Source organism: Melospiza melodia, chromosome 5 (assembly GCF_035770615.1).
Source record: "Melospiza melodia melodia isolate bMelMel2 chromosome 5, bMelMel2.pri, whole genome shotgun sequence".
Lineage (NCBI taxonomy): Eukaryota > Metazoa > Chordata > Aves > Passeriformes > Passerellidae > Melospiza > Melospiza melodia.
The window spans coordinates 36307955-36326911 of record NC_086198.1 but is presented as its reverse complement, the minus strand read 5'-3'; the positions used below and the strand labels follow the sequence as shown (position 1 = coordinate 36326911).

Sequence of the window (18957 nt, the reverse complement as noted above, 5' to 3'; positions counted from 1 at the left end):
CAGCCCAACCTTTTATCCCCTCCTGTTGATGCCCTGCACCTGTGTGCCCTCTGCTCCCTTTGGTGGTTGGGCAGTGCCCCTGGGCTCTCGTTACCTTCAATGCTGCTCACCCGTTCTGCACGGCTGTAGCCAATTAGGGATGAGGTTTGGCCACAGTCCCCACCCCAATTACCACAAACTGTGTGCCTACACAAATCAATTTGACAAAAGTGAAGTCTTAAAAGTTTCAATCTTGCACAAGCACACTTTTCACTGATGAGTTTTATTACCTTTTACTGAAAACTCTTTGCTAGCTCTGCTTTGTCATGGCAGGCTCACAGATAAATGTACAAGTAAGCTCTGAGGAAGCCTTTGTCAGGTCTTCATCAGCTGGGTGGCTTCCTTCTGTTCAGAGGGGAAGAGGCTGTGTTCTGCAGCCAAAATGCAAGTTCTTCTCAAGACTTCATGGGCATACAAACCATATCTTAAACATATACATTTCACATGTATTTTATGTCTGAATGCTCCAAGAAAAACAGAAAAGACTATTCCAAAAACAGCTTACAATGGGAGATTTAAGAAACTTATAAGAAACTTAAAAAAGATAAACTTATTTCATTAACATGCCATCAAATTCAATAATGTTGTGAAGGCAAAAAGCTGTGGAATAAAGAATATTACCAACACTACTAATCATATCTTAAAGGAAATCACTTCAGACTGATCCATCTACTGCACTTAGCTGTGAGAAGACACCACAGTGGTAAACTGTTTTACAGTGGATCTTGTAGAGGGCTGCTGGGTTGGGTGTGTGCTTGGATGCTTTCTGCAGTAAGTGTTACAACCCTCAAGATTTCACGAACTTGAAATGTTCTTGTCACACCAGCAGAGCTGCCGTGGGATTTGAGGAGAAATTTCCCTGTTTACAGTTGGTAACTGAATTGCTGAGACACTTAATCCTTGAAAGGAAGTAACTAATGAAACCAACCAACTCCAGCAAACTCCTGCATAAACAAACACAACAGAAGCAAAAACCACAGCAGCAGTTTGACAGAAATGTTGCTGCACTAGTTCAATGAGCTTGGCTTAAGGAAAGCTTCTTCTAGGAAACAGATATTTAAGGCTACCATAAAACTTTTTTTTCTGTTAAAAAATCTGTAGAGAGGGGAAAAAAGTGAGGAACCTGAACCATTGCTCCGCCTTGTCTTCATTTCCAAACTTCTACCCTTCATCATTAAGTTGATCAGACAGCAGTTTGGAGAGTAAGAGGATGGAACTATACCAAAATGTGGTCTTTTCAAGAGGAACAGGATATAAACAGTGCATCCATTTGTACCTTGTCTATCATGTCCGGTCTGTTTGTAGCTGCCAGGATTGTCACGTCCTTCAGCTGTTCTATCCCATCCATTTCCGTCAGCAGCTGAGCCAAGACACGGTCTGCTACATTCCCAGCACCTGAAGAGCTGATTTACAGAAAAAATAAAAAGTCAAAGCATTATCTTTGCCTTCCTCAAAATAGGAGAAAGGAAAAGATACAATATTTATTTTCACCCTCTGAAATGGCATCAGTGATAAGTGAGTAAAACCAAATCAAAGAATTTGAGTTCCATAGGTTTTCTTGGTATTCAGCAAAGCAACTGAGATTTGGGTTTTTTTTTTTTTTTACTTATTGCCCTGCTATGGAGGTTGTAAAGAACTTACCACAATGTGGGTATCTGGAATAAACATTTTTAAGAAAACTGAATTCCAGCCACTTCGTTACTAGTCAGACAAACCTTTATTTTTAACACCATCCAAGTAAGAGCTCATACCCCCCTATGCAGTATAAAAAATGAGGCAGTTATGTGTTTTGCAGACTTGCTATACATTTTTATATTCTCTCCATCATGTGAGAATAAATTGAGTGTTGACCAACTGCCTCATAATTGCATTGTCAGTCCTTTGACTCAGTTTGTTTTCCAGATACCAGGGAAAAAACCCAACACTAAAAAACTGAAAACTTCAGTTTTAAAATCACCAATATGTGAAAAACCTAAGCAGACAAGCATAAAGTATTTCCTCTGCTGAGAAGGGGCAAGGAAACTGAAGCAGGCTAGGGACAGCAGCTGGAGATTGTACCAAAAATGTGAGTTTTATCCTCCTTTACCAGAAACTGGGAATCCTTCTCTTGGCACACACCAAAACCTCACTGTTTTCCACACAACCTTCCCCTGTGGATGGCAGGCACACACCTCCATCATCTTTCACCAAAGGGACTGCTCTTCAAGGGCTATTCCCTCTTCTGCTGAACAGGGGAAGGTTTTACTTCTCTACCATTAAATCGGCTCTTTTCAATACAATTTTAAAGAAATTAATCTCACCCGTTCTTCTGGATCCCTATAAACCAAGAAGCAAAAAGAAGTCTGATACTCAAAACAAGACCAGGATGGAGATAATTTTTTGATCTCAAATTTTTTGCAAGTCCTTTTCCAAAAGTTCTATTTAAGGCTTATATAGATGAACAGGACCTACACACACACAGAAGAGCCATACGATCATCCTGATGTTTTAATTTTCCAAAAAATAAAAATACTAAATATACTAAAATGTAAGTGATCCAATTATTTCCAGACAGAGAGTGCACAAATACAGTTGTACAGTTATTATACACATATATTGCTGCAGCACTGCCACCACAGTGACGTCCCAGAGCCAAAGCAAGAGTAATGGCTCCATCACTGTTGTACAGCTCCAAATAAATCCCCTAACTTTCCTATCCTACAACCAGTTCTGCAATTTTCCAGAGCACAACAGTGAACTTATCACACCCAGTCTGGAAAACATCTTTAAGGAGCTATAATAAATGTTGGCTAAGAGAGTAAAATATTTAGGTTGCTAAGAAATATTAGAGAAGGGACTTGGGTTACCTGCTTGTCAGATTCTGGAGTTTCTGCAGCCACACTGGAAATTCCCCAGCCATATTTGAGTATTTCTAACATACCCATGGGTCAGAGTCCCACTGACTTATAGAGGGCTGAGTGTGATAAAACACTTTAGGTGTTGGACATGGATAGCAAATGCTTTTGGAAAGACACACAGCTTAAAGGAAATTAAAATCAACTTTGTAACATTAGCTAGTCTCAGTAGGGATCCAGGCCTCCCATCTTCCATGAGTTTCAATTTTACTCCACTTTATACCCAATAGACTGAGCAAAAGAAAATGCTGAGCAAAAGTAAAAATAATTGTAAAACTGGGACAAAAATGTTAACGTTATTTGAGATGATCTGAAGCTAGAAAACTTGGGAGGAGATGCTAAACTTTTCTTTGTTTCCTTAAAAAAAAAGAAAAAAAATTAGTTTTAGAGAGAGGTGGCTAGAACGGATATTACATCTTTCCCCAATATAAACATTTCCCTTACAAGCTTCTGACTAAAAAAAAAAAAAAAAAAACAAAACCCACAACACATTAAAGAAGTGTTTATTCTAAGGAAAATCCCCACAGGGAAATGCACTTTGCAAAGACTTCCATGCAATTAGGGCGTCATCAGAAAACTGCAGTTAGGCAATCACTCATGGTATAACACAGCTCAAACAATAGCAGGGCTTCTAGGACATTATTAGGGGCTTTATTATTATCGCTTAGAAGTGAATCAAACAATTTTAAAGTCCATGCGTGCAAAAAATATCAATAACAAAATCAGTATGAAGTGAAGAAACGCCCGGCTCCTATGACACCACGGATTTCTGAGGTCAGTGCTTTTATTTACATAGTTCACTAAGCCATCACACCATTTCAGCACAGCCTACAATAAAATAGCTTTTGGCTGAACAGGACATCCCATAAAAATCCCAGGCAGGCACAGGGAGAGATCTCTTCCCCAGCTGCTGGGAGCTGCCTCAGAGCCATGGTGAGCTCCGAGAGCTCTTGTGCTGTCCAGGGGTGACAGGCAAGGATTCCATTTCCCCACGCTTTCCCAGCAGGCTCCCAAATGGGCACAGGCAACCTTCATTAAGGCTGCCCGGAGTTTTGACGCAAGCAGCAGCCAGAGAAACAAACCATGATTAACCCTCCAGTCCCACAGAGGCACTGCCAAAACCAACCTCCAGCCAAGGGGCGGCCTTGGCCCCCCTCCCCTGCCTCCAGCTGACCTCCACACGTTGATGTCACCCTCACAACTGCCTGGAAATGGTCCTCCAAAGGCACGTCCTGGTACAAACTCATTTCCTGTCAACATGCTGCCTGCAAATCCAGGCAGCCAGAGCTAAGCCCCTCACATAATCCATGCAGGGCCATGTGTGTGCACCAGGAGCTGTGCCCCAACCAGAAATACCTCTGAAATAAAAAATGTGTGACCAAAGAGGAGCCTGCCTGAGAGTTGCTGGTGCTGCCCTAATCAAATACATGAGGCTATGTGTTGTTTTAATTTTTTGCCAACTGCACTATATTTACAATCCTCAATGAAGTTTTTAAAGGTAGAGAAGGTCATTACAGCAGTTAGAGACAGAAATACTCCTCTACGTGGTAGTCCAGCTAATCTTGCAAGTGTCCCACCAGTCTCAGACACAGCATGTGCACTCCTGCACAGGCACTCAGCTTGACCACCAGAGACGATTCCTGAAGCCTGTCAGGTAAGACTCTCCACACTGAATATGAAAGACAAACTTGTTCTTGGTATTTTACTTTGGCTAAAGGCATTCCCAATACACATTTTGGCAGAGTAAACCATGTATTCTACAGTTTACCAAAGACTCACAATTAATCTGAATTAATTCTGCCTTTGTCCTGATGGATCGGGAGTACCAGCTCCAAAACCAATATAGCAGGAGAGGGCTGTCCACAGCTTTTATTTCTATCTCCTCTGGCTATATCCAATGACCACTCAAGCCAGCTGGATTCATGTATCAGTGGGCACTGAAATTTCCCCCTGGACACCTTAAACTACTCTCATACTGCTTCCAGGGCATATAAAAGCAACCACAGCCTGATCCTATCACTACACCAAGGAGTACATAAAGTTCACTAGCTTATACAGGTCTTCAGGCCAAGAAGATTTTGTTTCCAGACATAACCAGATGTATGAAATCACATTTAAATCTGTTACCCTTCCTGCTATAGGAATTTTTTTGACAGCAACTTCTTGTTTTGTACATTTTACTTATTTAATTTCCTTTCCCCCTCCCCACCCTTTTTCTAACACATTTTTTAATATTTGAAAACTAAAAGCAGTCTGAGGATGCAGAAACTGCAGTTTCACCCCAAGATAAAATTTGGTAAGCATCACCACTGTGAACTAAAGCAAACATACATTTGCATCATCTGACCATCTAGAGCACTTCTGAAAAAATACTCCAGATGTCATTTTCACTGAAAAAATGTATTTAAATCTCCACCACCACTTAAATCTCATAAAGGAGAACCAGTGAGTCTCCATCCCACCATTGACTTCAATGGCACTGAAGCCTGTCAAAATACCTTGGCTTCAGAATCAGGGTCTTAATTTAATTACACTGCTAAACTGTAGATGTGGAAATGCAGGAAATCTTGACACAGTAACATTTTGAGAGCTGTTAATATCACAGCAACTGTGAGGCTGCCAAAGCAGGAGGAAGTCCGGGAGGACCCCTCTCCTGCACAGCTGACCCTACCTCAGGCAGAGCTGCAAGGTCAGAGAATGACCTCAGGAGAAGTATTCAGGATAAATTACTGCAGATGGATTAATCCCCACATAGCTGAAATCTATAATGCAGGTTTTGTGACAAGGGAGGCCAACCCACCTTCTGTTCCAAAGCATCCCATCAGGCAAGATTTACACATGGATAAAACCTGCCCTTATTATTTTTGCCCCTCAAACAAAAGAATCGCAACCACAATCAAAATTTATAGGTTTTAAAAACACTTGTGGACGTGGTATCATCTCAAATAACCCTTTCACTGAAACCTCTGGAAATAATTTCATATCAAAACAAATGTAAAACTCATTGACATGACAGAACGCTCGGGATCAAAAAAATGTGAACAGGTTGAAATAGACCCTGCTGGCAGGACTCTCCACCTCTCTGTGAACTACAGAGGTAAAAGGCTCCTGAAATACAGAAAAGGTTCCTGAAATACAGAAGCATCCTGCCAGCAGACTCCCACTCTCATAGCCTGAAGGATTTTTATTGAGTCTGACATTTGTGTGGGGGCTGCTCAGGGGGAACCTGTCAGCAAGGAGCACCTGCCAAGGCCGGCTTTTCCATGCGGCTGCCGCCATCCTAATTAACTGTCACACGCTTCTACTGCTCTCCCTCCCAGCTCGGCTGGAACACGCCTCTGGCAGGTTAAGGTTTTCCTCAGCACTTGAAAAATAAAAAATTCTCTACTCCAATAGCATTACCAGAAAGACAATAACTGCAGGATGGTCCCTGATATCAAATTTTGTGCAAAAATTCCATCACTGGGGCATTTTGTTCGGCATGCCAGTCAGGAAAAGCAGGCTTGTCCAATATTAAAACACTGGGCCAAACCTATTTCTGTGAACGGTACAACTTCAACAATCATCATTAAGACCACTACAGATATTACAGGCTTGGATGTTGTTAAAAAGCCTAAGAACAATATATGCATGCAAATCTTTAATATTATCACTTACGGCATCACTGTTCATTGAAAACAAAAAAAAAAAAAAAAAAAAACCAACCTCAAAACATTCTAGTACACAAGCCCCTTTAGTGCTCAGAAGAAATATTCCTCATGGGAGGGAATTTTCCTGCCTGTGTGATCAGGAAAACCCTGCAAGAAGAGGATCCTAAACCCTTCCCTCCATCAGCACCTTACAATTAGGCGCTGTTGGATCCTGTACGCACCAACTCTATCAACTACTACCCACCATATTGTTTCATATCTTCCCTGTCTTCTCAAGCACAAAATTCAAGTACTACAGAAGGGAAATACCCAGAAGAAACCTAAGTAAAGTTTAGGTTTACTAATTTCTGGGAAATTCAGTCTGGGTAGAATTTTTATCTTCATTGTCACCTCCATGCCAAAATGATGTTTTGCCAACTGTTGATTCACCAGTTAAATGCAGTTCATGTAATTTGGTTTGCAAGGCATTAGAAGAGCACAGAAAAATAAAAGAATTCCAAGTACTCCTTGAGTGGTCTCCAGCTTGCAAGTAAGCTTTTCTAAAAAGATGATGAGCTTTGTGAAAACAGGAAACAGTGCTCAGCTGTCAGCAGGTGACTTTGAAACAAATGGCCTGCAGGCAGCTGCAGACACATCCTAATTATCCTTCACGGTTGTGTAAGCAGCCTCTTCCACTCACCTACATTTCTCATTATTGCAGCTTCCAAAAGTTAATGAAGTAGGCCCAGAAAAATGAAACAGCGAAAAGAGAGAAAAGGAAAAGGAGGCCAGCTTGAGACAGGTTAGGAATCAACAGGCTTTCTTCCAGAGGGATTTCCCCAAGCACATCTCCAAATGCTTGAGTGCCTAGGTGGTGATCCATCACCCATTTCTATCTGCTTGGAGCTAATTCCAGATGCACATCCATGGAAGACTGGCATTAGGCCACACCTGCAGCTTGCCCAGGCACTGCCTGGCTGATAGGAAGGATGCTAACATCACGAGTTCTCCTATTCTGCTAACACTGATGTTGCCTTAAAAAAAAAGCAATGAAACAAAATAAAAACAACCCCAAACCAAGCACACACCTGATGCACAGTATATTTCCCACGTTCTTTCATTCTGTTTTTCTCAGCATTTCTCCTCTGTGCATTCCTGGAAGTTAATCAAGTTTAAATCTGTAATCAATCACATCTACTAGGCAAGCAAGCACAGTTTAGGCTGTAAGTATTTGAGACCTAGAAGTAACTAACTAGACTGGATTTCATTTCATTCCAACAATATCTATGTATAATAGGTTCACTGTTCATAAATTTTAGTTACAATTATGTTCCTCCTGCCTATCATTAAAAATGATGACTTCAAGAAAAGGGTTTATCGATCCAGTCCTGCTTTCACTGATGTTAATGAAAGTCTCTATTGACTTCAAATACCCAAATTATAATGTAGGCTGGGAAGTTACAAATTATTGGGGTTGTAAACAAAAAGGAAGAAACACAGATGCAAAACCACATGATAAATGCTTCTTGATAGCCAAAAGCATTAACAAGATCACTTTAAAATTAAAGGGATTGCAGACATTTGCTGTATACACACATGAGCTATGAGTAATTTGTTAGAACTGCTCTTCCAAAACCAATTACAAGCTTTACTGTAAAATAAAATAGTTTCAAAACTTTCTTCTTTCACCAGTCCTTGCTAGGCCTAAAATAAAAAGCTGGCACTAGGCATGCAGCTTTTTTCCCCAGACGATATTTGTTTGGATACCAAATTCCAACAGTTTAAAGAATTCATCCAACAGTCACCAAAGTTCTGAATGCCTCAATTCTCCATCATGTGCAAACATGGCTCAGATGTTGCAGGGAATCTGCTGATGTGCCCCAGTTCTGGGACACCAGTGCCAACAGAGGCCAGAAACACAAAGTTCTTTGTCTGAGCTGAACAAGATTGGGTCCCTCATAACAACCATGGCAGGGGGACACTCCATATCTTCCAGGTATACTTTGACAATGTTCTTCTGGCTTTGCATGAGAAATATCAGGGGGACAATACTTCCTCCAGCTTCAGTACTGCTAATTCACCCTGTGCAAGGTGGATTTCTGCCAAGAACCTCTCCCTTTTGCTGCATCCCCACAGAATTCAGCCCGTGGGTTTCATTACTGGATGCAACACACTGAGCTCCTTCAATGGCAGACACTGCCCATTGCATCGGGGAATCTGCACAGGCACTAAAATACAATGACAAGTTCAAGGGTAGAGAATAAATAAATACGAGCTAAAATATCCCAGAATCTTGGTTTAAAAAGAGAAGATTTATCACTATCTCTGTTTAAGGGCAGAGGTGGTACATTACAGAAGAGAAGCTGCTGTTCTTCACAGGTTCTTCTAAAAACCCAAGAGCCTCAGAACTTGAGACTGCAAAGATTTTCATACCAAAAGTGAAAACAGTGTGTCTTTCAGTGGTTCTGACTATTTTAAATTGTGGCTTAGGAATTTATCTGTCCTTCCCCCACCATGCAGGACAACATATTTTCCCAAAAAAAGCACCATCATGCTGTGGTTTCAGGGGATTGGTAGCAAAGTCCCTTCCCTTTGTCACTTTTATCCTCTAAAAAGGTTAGCAATATTCATCTACCAACTTTTGGCATCCACATGTCAAATACAAGGTACTGATTTTGTCCCTGGTCTGCCTTTTTTTTCTTCCCCTTGGAAAATAGCATTAATCAGTACCTTTCACAGCAGTCTGCAGCATTTCCCATCCTACATTATAGAGACTTGCAGTTAAAGGGGAAATGCTTTGCTTCTGAAAAACAAGAAAAGGATGTCTCTTGCTGAAAAATCCTAAAAATCCTACTTATATAAACAATGTCCCATTTCCAAAGCACGGAGATTTCTGAAGTTCAGCAAACAGACTGTCTGCACTGCATTTACACAGACCCAAGTTCATTCATCACTTTCAAGTCTAATTACCAAGCCATTTCCCTCTTGGCAACCCCTAATGGCCAGAAGAATTAGGTTTTACATGGTCAGGATACTGAGGGTAACAAATACCCATAACTCTCAGCAGCTGTGTAATTTGTAAAGTCTCCCAAGCTTTGTGCAGGCACAGGATCACTTCAAGGCAAACTCTGCTGCTCACACTCTGCTGTATCTGGACCAGTCCTGCCTCAGTGCAATCTGTTCTACAAAAAGTCATAACAGCATCTTTCAAAAGTATGGGGAAAGCAGAGAAAAAGTCATAATCTGCTTGTGCAAGCAGATGCTAATTAGAACCACAAAGCAGAGGAAAAGGCTCTGTGCATCTCAAAGTTCACCTCTCCTGATGCATGACTGAAGAAGTTTTTTTCTTTCTCTATCATTTCTCCTCTTCAAACCTTAAACCTCTAACTTTCTACCATCTTTTCTGCTGCAGGTTTATAATTTTTCTTTAGAAACAGTCATGGTGATTGCCTCCCTTTTTCTCTACAGTCAGGCCACTGAGCCACTAATTTTTCATTTTCAGTTCTCTCTAAATTTACTGTAACATCTCTACATAAATCAGAAAGAGATGGAAAAATCCTCCATGAGCATTAGAAGCTCAGAGTAACAGAACAAAATGCAGAAGTGAACACAGCTCAAAGTATCTTTATGTCTTCACTACTACACTGGTAACTCAAGACCATTCAGATTCACTCTCTCTTCTTTCATAAAGGATAATCAGATTTTTATCTCAAGCAATTGCTCCTTACATTGAACTACTTTTCTTCAGAGCTGCAGGATAATATTTTCATAAACTGTCTTTAAAATTGGTATGCCTCCAGCCTACTTGCTTAATTCCTTGATCAATATGTATTACTGTGTCCACTACATGCAAACTAGGGAGAGTGTGGGCAGACAAGGAAAAAAATCTTAGTTGATATTGATAAAACATATGGGACTTCTAAGCAGGCTGGATAAGAAAGAATCTTTTCCAAATAAAACATTTTGACAACGAACAATGGCAATTACTATAATTATTGCTGACTTCAAAGTATTGTTAGCTCTAACTAATAAACACACACAAACAGGATTTTGTAAAACAAAACTGCTACATGAGACAGTTACATTAGGTAGCATCTTAGATGTGTAACAATTATGGAATAAACTATGGCTTGGGAGTGTGTCATAAATAAAACACTGTGGCATAACTGAGTGCAGCCACAGTGTTTGCACAATGGCTTGTGCAGTGACAGAATCCACTACCTGATGCAAAGTAGTTATCATGAATGGCCCCAACAAGAAAATTCCTTAGCTTTCTTTGTCTGCCTCTACACTCATTTAATTACAAAATCTATTAGTTCATATGCCCCTGCTGCTGAGAAGGGATTGTTTAGTGACTTCTACAGAAGGCTGGGAGCAAAACAACCACAAGTTTTAGTCAAATCTAAATAAAGGGTTAATGAATACTTGGCAGGCTGCTTTAAAGAACAAAAACATTAAGTTATTTACTCAATGTTATTTCACATCTATATTTCTGATCAGATTTATACATAAAATTACTCTCACAGTTTAACAGTTTCAGATTCTCTGGATTTCTCGACATACCCTGGTAGGATTAGGAGAGGCTGCCTACCCAGGAGATATGGAATGTAGCACATTCTGCACAAAGCCCACAGCATCCTATCAAGGATTTCAACTCTCACAAAGCTATATCACAGAGTGTTCTTCACTGCCAAGGCAAAGAAAACTAATTCAGCCAACAGAGGGAATGGGGAGACAATATAAACAGGTGTTTCCTTGAAAACTTCAGCACAGTCAGTAATAGCACAGGAAATGGATCTCCAGAGGCCTCAAATCGTTAGCATCTCTAGTGCATTTGCAAATTCCTACTGTGCAAAGTCAGCCTGTAAAAAAGGGCCATTTCTAATAAGTGCCTTGTCTGGTTTCCTACACCATTTAATTTCAGATGAATTTTATGAGAACTCTGCTACATATTTTACCTCCCATCTGGTTCAGATTTGACAATGAAATATTTGTGTGTCCCGCCCTGTTCTTTTTAAAGCTCCAAAACCAGATGTCTCCAGCACAACACCACTGCAGCAGGTCACACCACATTCTTCAGCAAGCTGTGCCAGGCCTACTACCCCCCAGAGACACTCCCAGGTAAGGTAAAATCATGTTGTTTACTCCCTAAAAAAGCAAACAAACAAACAAACTCACCACCTCCAGGGCACTGTGTGAAAAAGCTGTTTAAAATGTATTATGGCTTAACCTTCGAAGAGGTTTGGAGGTTTGATCTTGATGAAGTGCTGGTTCTGGAAGCTAAACATATTAACAATTGCAGCAGGGGATGATATTTCTTTTCCCCTCCACTGGCTTGATTCAAGCAAACAATTTTGCAATTTCTCTGTTGCTTCAGTGCATAGAACTTCTAGGAAGATCACAAATTTCACAGCTGCACACGTTGCATATGAGAAGGACTTTGAGGAAAACATCTTCAATCAGATTTTGCATTTTCAACAGTAAGAATGTTTGTTTCTTAGCAGCTTCACAGGGCAGCTCTATGCTACACGTGATGCCACCTCCTGATGTTGATGCCACCAACATCAAAATGACACCTGTTATCCTTCTTGCAATACAAAAGAACCTGCAGGGATGCTGAGGGAGCTTTCCCCAGAAAAATGTTGGAGTTTTGATGTGCCTTTAAACAGGACAAATACTTTCTAATGCACCTATTTGGCAGGTTTTCATGCATAATAAAACAGAATAAAAGTATTTATTGCAACAGCAAGTAGCAGTTACATTTATAATGAGGTCTCCCCCAAGAAAGTCCACTTAGAGACCCTGTCAAATCTTAAATGCTGTAGTGGCAACTAAAAACTGCAATCATTCTACTTCAGACATGAGCTAAACATCTCTTGGAATGATCACAAAGCAGGATATTAAAAAAATAATATTAGGTGTTTGCACAATAATCCCTTCTTAATGTCACACATGAAAGGACACAAGTGTTCCCAAATCTTTTAATGAAGTTTTTCCCAGTCTGGCAAAACATTTAAACATAGGTGTAAATTTAGTTTTATGAGTATTCTCCTAGGAAATTTGTGTTATGTAGCTTATGATCCTACTGTTTGCTTGATGGAAACACCCAATTAGGCCAGGGCAACAAGCCTGGGAAAAAAAAGGAGTTAAGTTTCTGGAAATAAAAGGTAAAACCACAGAAAAGAGCCAAATAGCATGAGAACCAGTAAATTCATTCCTGTTAATGAGATGAGAAAGGAGGAACTCCATCAGCTTACCTGTTTATGCCAAGTTAAATAGGCTTGAGTAAGTCACACATTACCCTTCTCCATAAAGAATGAAGATATTTAATAAAATCATTCTAGAAAGGTAAATAAAACTGTGACTGTACAGTGTAAGAATCATTTATCAGGAAATAATGTCTGTTGTTTTTGTAACAGGATTACTTACTTTCCCCTTTCAACTGCCAAGGCATCTATTTCATCAAAGAAGAGAATTGAAGGAGACACTGCTCTGGCTTTCCTGAAGATCTACAAAAAACCAACAATGAAATACCCAGTTTTAAGGGAAGGAAGCATTTACAGTACACTGTAACACAATAACAGACATCAGCCTGTCTTGTCTTGGGTTGTTTCTATTTTAAAACAGATTTTTTTTTTTTAAAGAGTAGAAAAAGCTGCCACAGGATCCCAAATTCAACATGTACCAATGCAGGAGAAAGCTAAATATCCCTGCTGCTTCATTTTCTTATTTTCTTTTTTAAGCTTACACCAGAAGGAGTTTTCAGGAAGTTTAATAGTAACCTCATAAGCAGAGAAGAATTTGAAAGCCCAGGAAGCTTTGTATCTAATGTTATCCACAGCCTGCCCTTTCTCACCTCTCTCACTGCTCGTTCAGACTCACCAACGTATTTGTTCATCAACTCAGGCCCCTGAAAAACAGAAAATTCAAAAACATGATACACTTGTATACAAAATGACTGAGACGGTCTGCCAGTGCTACACTGGTCTCGATCTCTTACAAAAAATTCTGAGATTTTGTCATTTTTAAGTCTTATGGGTGCATTTTGACCTAGCCTGGTAGAGATAGAGGGTTTCTCCATTTATTTTAGTACCAATGCATGTTGGTTAGCCCTCTCTTCCTGATATTTTGCCAGTATCTTAATGAGAAATTGAATTAACCACAAAAACAAATGCTGTGAGGGTCTTAAAAGTGCTCAACAACAGCACACCAAGGGGCTGCAAAGGAGCCAGAAGAACAAATCACAGCAAAGCATTTACTTGCACTCTCAACCTGCATCCTGCCCAGCCAAGCACCACAGCAGTGACTTAAACCAACATTTAACAGCACTTCTTTGAACCTGACACTCTGCAGGTGAAGCAAGAAGCTCCACAGCAGCACACCTGAAACCCATCCCTAGCAAGGGAGCTGTTCAGTGTCTGAGCTCATGCACATTCCTGCTGCTCTGCTGAGCCTGCCAAGCAGGATTATGAGTGCCAGCTGCTGTGGTGCCTGCTTATCCTCACAGCCCTGTCCACCAGGAACAGACTGGAGACCACAGGGTCAGCATTCCAGTCTTGAACAAGTACTTACAATTCTAAAAAGTAAAACAATGGCAGATTCTCAGAGTATTTTCTGTTCTGCTGTATCCTGTAGGATAGGCTGCTTAAATAAGGCTTCCTAATGGGCCTCAGCTTCTCCTGGGATTGGTAATGACTCATTGACTTCAGTCTGGTTTGCATCAGCACTGACCTGCAGCCACAAACAAGGATCATTATCTGCTGCCCTGAACGAAAAGAGCCAGTGGCTCCAATCTATTTCCCAGGCAACAACAGGTGCCCTTGTAATTCCCCCAGAAGAAACAACATCCTTCACAGTCAGAAAGCTGAACCACCTCCTCCCAGCTGTGGGTGCCTTCAGGTAACTCAGCCCAGAGCACAGGGCAGCTTTAACAGCAGGTATGTCACAATTAACAATGTGTGGCAGACACACATTTATGCACTGGCAATGGCAGAGCCTCTGTTACAAGCCCTCTTTGAATGGGACCATCTGAACTTTGCTCCCAGGTTGGTGGAACACAGATTCATCACTCTAAAAATGCAGCACACTGGTTTTTGCAGGCTCCCCTCTCCATGCTCATTTTCATTCCTGCAGTAACAGTTAATGCACTGACTTTACCTTGACACTGGAAAACACCTGTGCTCACGTAGGGGTAAAAAATAATATCCTCTGAAAAGCAAAGCACAAGTTATCTGATATCAGCAAAGCATCCAGGCATAGATACCACTTTTATTTCTTTCTTTTCAAAGAATTGTCCTTTATCCAAAGGACCAGGTGAGTGCAGCAGCCTGGCCATAGCCACACTGTAAGAGTTGATAGGGCCAGCACTGTGTGCCTGGCCTGCAGGAAAGGTAAATTATACAATTAGCATTGTTTTCTTTCTTAAAGCAACTGCTGTGGCAGCTAAAGTGGCACCTGGAGGCCTCCAATGACTGCAAAATTGGAGTCTGGTGGGTACCAGTGTGGAAACAGAATTATTCACACACAAAACTGAGGAACGCAGGAAAGACAGAAGGGAAAAACAAGGTGAGGAGAGAAACACAAAATACAAGGTGAGAGAGAGAAGCACAAAGCCTTTTGCTGCTACTGATATCAGCCATGAGGAGCGTGGAGCAGCCAGTGAGGGCAGACTGCAGCTCAGAGACAGCCCAGCTGCTCTGGGCCCTCGTCCTTCATCACATTCAGGGCAGATGAGGAATCCGATAGCACAGTCCTGACAAATCCTTAAGGAATGAGAGCAGAGTCCTATCTTTCCATCCAGCTCTCTGTCACAATGAGAAACCACTGCAGACTCTACCCACAATTACAGATTTCTCTCATTAACTTTTCCTTGGAGCCTCTGGAGCTTCCCTTTCATGCCCTTATTCCCATAAGTAATCTTCATTCACATCAGTATTCCCATGGAAACCAACATCACACACATCCGTGCCAACGGTGTGCTCCTCTCCTGTGACCCAACATCAAACAGCCTGACATTTTCTTTTGTCTCAGCAAAAAACCCCCAAAACTACCCTGTTTGAGCTTTAAGGTACAATATAATTTCAGATGCATGTAGTTTTATTTTTAATAAAGCATTAAAATATGATGAAGGCAACATCAAAGCAATAAATACCATTTAAAATGTTTCAAGGAGAATTATTTTGAATGTAACTTTTTGTTGTAAGCTTTGACATTAAGTTTTTCTCCATTTTTCTCTTCACTAAAAAGCAACTCCAGGTGAAAGACTACTACATGTTAATGAGCTGTGCCTCTTTGTGGAGAATTTTAATGAAAATTGGTTTGAAAGTCTCCTAGTTTACCCTTCATGAGGGATACCAGAACTCCATTTGAGTGTCACGTTTTTTACTGTGAGCAGCTCATCCTTACTGTCCATGGCAAGAAAAGAAAAGGCTCCAAAGACAAAGCACACACAGAAGAGGAGGAATTGCTGTACAATTCAATCATGCAAACACTGAAAACCACAACACAAAAACTAGAAGTGTTCAAAGCAGCTGGATGTTCAAAGTAGCTGGGTGAGCTCTGGTCCCACCTGAGCTGAGCCTTTGCCTTACCCTGTCTGCACCTGTGCTGTCCTTTAGCTCAGATTGATGGCAGCTCTTGTTTGAAAAACAAATCTGCAGGACAGGCAGTCTGCAGGCCACCACAAAGTCACCTGCTGGCAGCTGACACAGCTTCTCATTTCACCAAGTTCACCTTTAGAAGACTTTGGAGGCCAATGAAGAAATACCAGGAGAGTTTTTTCATTTTATTTTTCAGTGCTTTTCTAAATGCTTTAAAAAGCAAATGACAAGAGCTTGACTTAGCTGACATTTGTTGAAAGATCATTTCTGGCCAAGGGGTGAGCATATGGATTCTTTTTAAAAGCTTTTTATAGCTGTTGATAGACTGACCAAGAGGTGCTAGTAAAAAATGGGCCAGTTTAATGCTGCACAGCTCTGTTCTCATCTGCAACAAGTCATCTTCCATACAAGCAGACATGTAGAAATAAAACCTGTTTCTTGTGGACATTTGCACAGGGACTCCAAAACCAGCAAAAGATTTGGAGCAGAAAATTGGCAGAAGTAGTTGTAGCTTAGCCATGCATATAAGCATTTGTGAGCTGGAGTCCAGACTGACAGTAAAAAATCTGCCAATTCAGGCCCACTGGATACTGCTGAGGTTTTTTTATTCAGCCTCAAAGTAGAGAGAGTTTCCAGGCATGCTCTGCCTACAGACTATTCCATCCCTACTTACTTATATCCCCGTGCATCATGAAACCTTCTACTCGCTTATGGTCTGGATTGGATGAATTTTAATTTCTTTTTTATTTTAATAAAAAATCCAAATTTCTTGGATTTAAAGTATTATCAGAATTAACTCTCCAAGATTAACTGCACAGAAGATAAAACCCTTGTATACATGCAGCAACATGAGATAAGCTTGTGCACACATGGCTTTGACAGAGGTTCTCAAAGCGTTTTTAAACTGCAAGAGGGACATCTGCTACCCCTGAAGTTAAAGGGCATCAGTCATTTTTCTGAGCAGGCCTTAAGACCACTTGCAGATTTTCTCCACCACTTGGGTAGGAAATTTAGGCAGTGATTTCTCTTACATGTTTTCTTTTTCACTCTTTTGACAATCAGGCAAGTAATGCACTGAAGCTTTCTGAGTCACACGGGCACAGCTCCAGATGTGTCTCCAGCACACAGCTCAGTCCAGACTCTTCAGAAATACCCTGATAACCTCACATACAGGTTCTGGGCTCTTACACAGACACATCAAACTGTGCTAGCCACAGAGCACAATTCCTAGGTCCTAAAGATCCAACTAGAAAGTTTCTATCACATCCAACAGATTACTACTCTAGATTATTACTACAAGATAATGCACAATTCCTTCTTTGGCATATTTAAAGTAGAAATCATCAGGCATTAAAGTATCAGTCATAATTAATATCTAATTTCAAATGATGTCTCTAGCAACTGAGCTCTGTACTGTGAATCTCAGAAAAGAACAAAAAGAAAAGGACAGAGGTGCCAAAATTATTTTTCAACCATTCATACTGTGTTCCTAGGGCAAAGTTCAGTGCCCACAGTCACATAATGGCATCTGAATTAGACATTCACATGAACTGATTTGGGCAGACAGATGTTCACCTCTCAGGTGCCATGTGCTAATTTCTCTTAAGACTGCAGGAGAAGCTTAGACATCCAGCTCAGAGCAGCAAAGTTTGATCCCACCCCAGCAATACACCATTCATAGGGTTGAACCCAGCATCTTTTTTTAATTCTTTCCAGTTTGGACACCGAAGGTGAGACAGAGTCATGGAACCACAGAATGGCCCAGGTTGGAAGAGTCCTTAAAGATCATTTAGTTCCAACCTCCCTGCCATGGGCAGAGACACCTTCCACCAGACCATGTTTGCTCAGAGCCTCATCCAGGGATGGGTAATCCACATCCAATACCCAGGGATGGGTAATAAACAATTTCTTTAGGCAACTTGTGCCACTGCCTCACCATCCTCACAGTAAAGAATTTTTCCTAATCTATCTAACCTAAATCTACTCTGAAACTATTCTCCCTTATTCTGCTCTTGGAAAAAGTCCCTCTCCATCTTTCATGTAGGCTCTAGTTAGGTTCTGGAAGGCACAATTAGGTCACTCCTAAGCCTTCTCTTCTCCAGACTGAACAATCTCAATTGTCTCAGCCTTATGCTCTACTCTAACAACACTGAAGAGACTCAGAAATTAGTTATTGAGTCCTTTGGCACTGTAATCTCCATGGCAAAATGCTATTCCATCCCTCCCACAGTCCAACCAAAGCAGCACATGACTCAGGGTGGCTGCAGGGAAGCAAGTTAATAAGATAAACACTGAAACTTCCTTTAATTTAACAGTAAGGCTCTTTCTAAGGCAGAGGCTGTACGTGTGTGATTTGGTAATTGGTTACACTGCATAGAAAAATATTTGCTCAGAAAACGCATTCTATTTGCTTGTTAAGAATAAAGCCTGCTTCTTCTCTTTCAGGGCTGCTTCAAGATTTCACCCGCATCACTCCCAGCTTCTCAGCACATGGAAATCCCAGGCTGAGCACCATGCACCATTTTAATCACTTCCTTTCCCTCTGCCCTGCATTCCAGAGGACATTAAAAACTTGTTGACACCTGTCTGGGGTTTGAAAAACTTCAATTTCAGCAGGTGCTTGTGGGCTCCAAAGTATGTAAGGGAGCAAACTGGCAAAACCCTGTTATCCCCAGTCCCTGCAGTGCAGTTGTAACAAGCAGCATGGTAAGACTGCCAAGGCAACTATAATATCGTTTTCTTTATTGCCACGCCTCAGAGTCCACTTGTTTGCCATTTGCCTTGACCAGCAAACTC

At 41.0% G+C, this 18957-nt stretch overlaps 1 protein-coding gene across 1 annotated transcript in view; it reads right to left on the bottom strand.

Annotated features, from left to right (window-relative positions):
• Window positions 1–18957, bottom strand: part of AFG2A (AFG2 AAA ATPase homolog A) — a 161570-nt gene that overhangs the window by 111895 nt on the left and 30718 nt on the right. Inside the window, 3 exon segments of the mRNA XM_063157072.1 lie at window positions 1316–1442; window positions 12992–13071; window positions 13419–13472. Of these exon segments, the coding sequence (XP_063013142.1) occupies window positions 1316–1442; window positions 12992–13071; window positions 13419–13472 (261 nt within the window).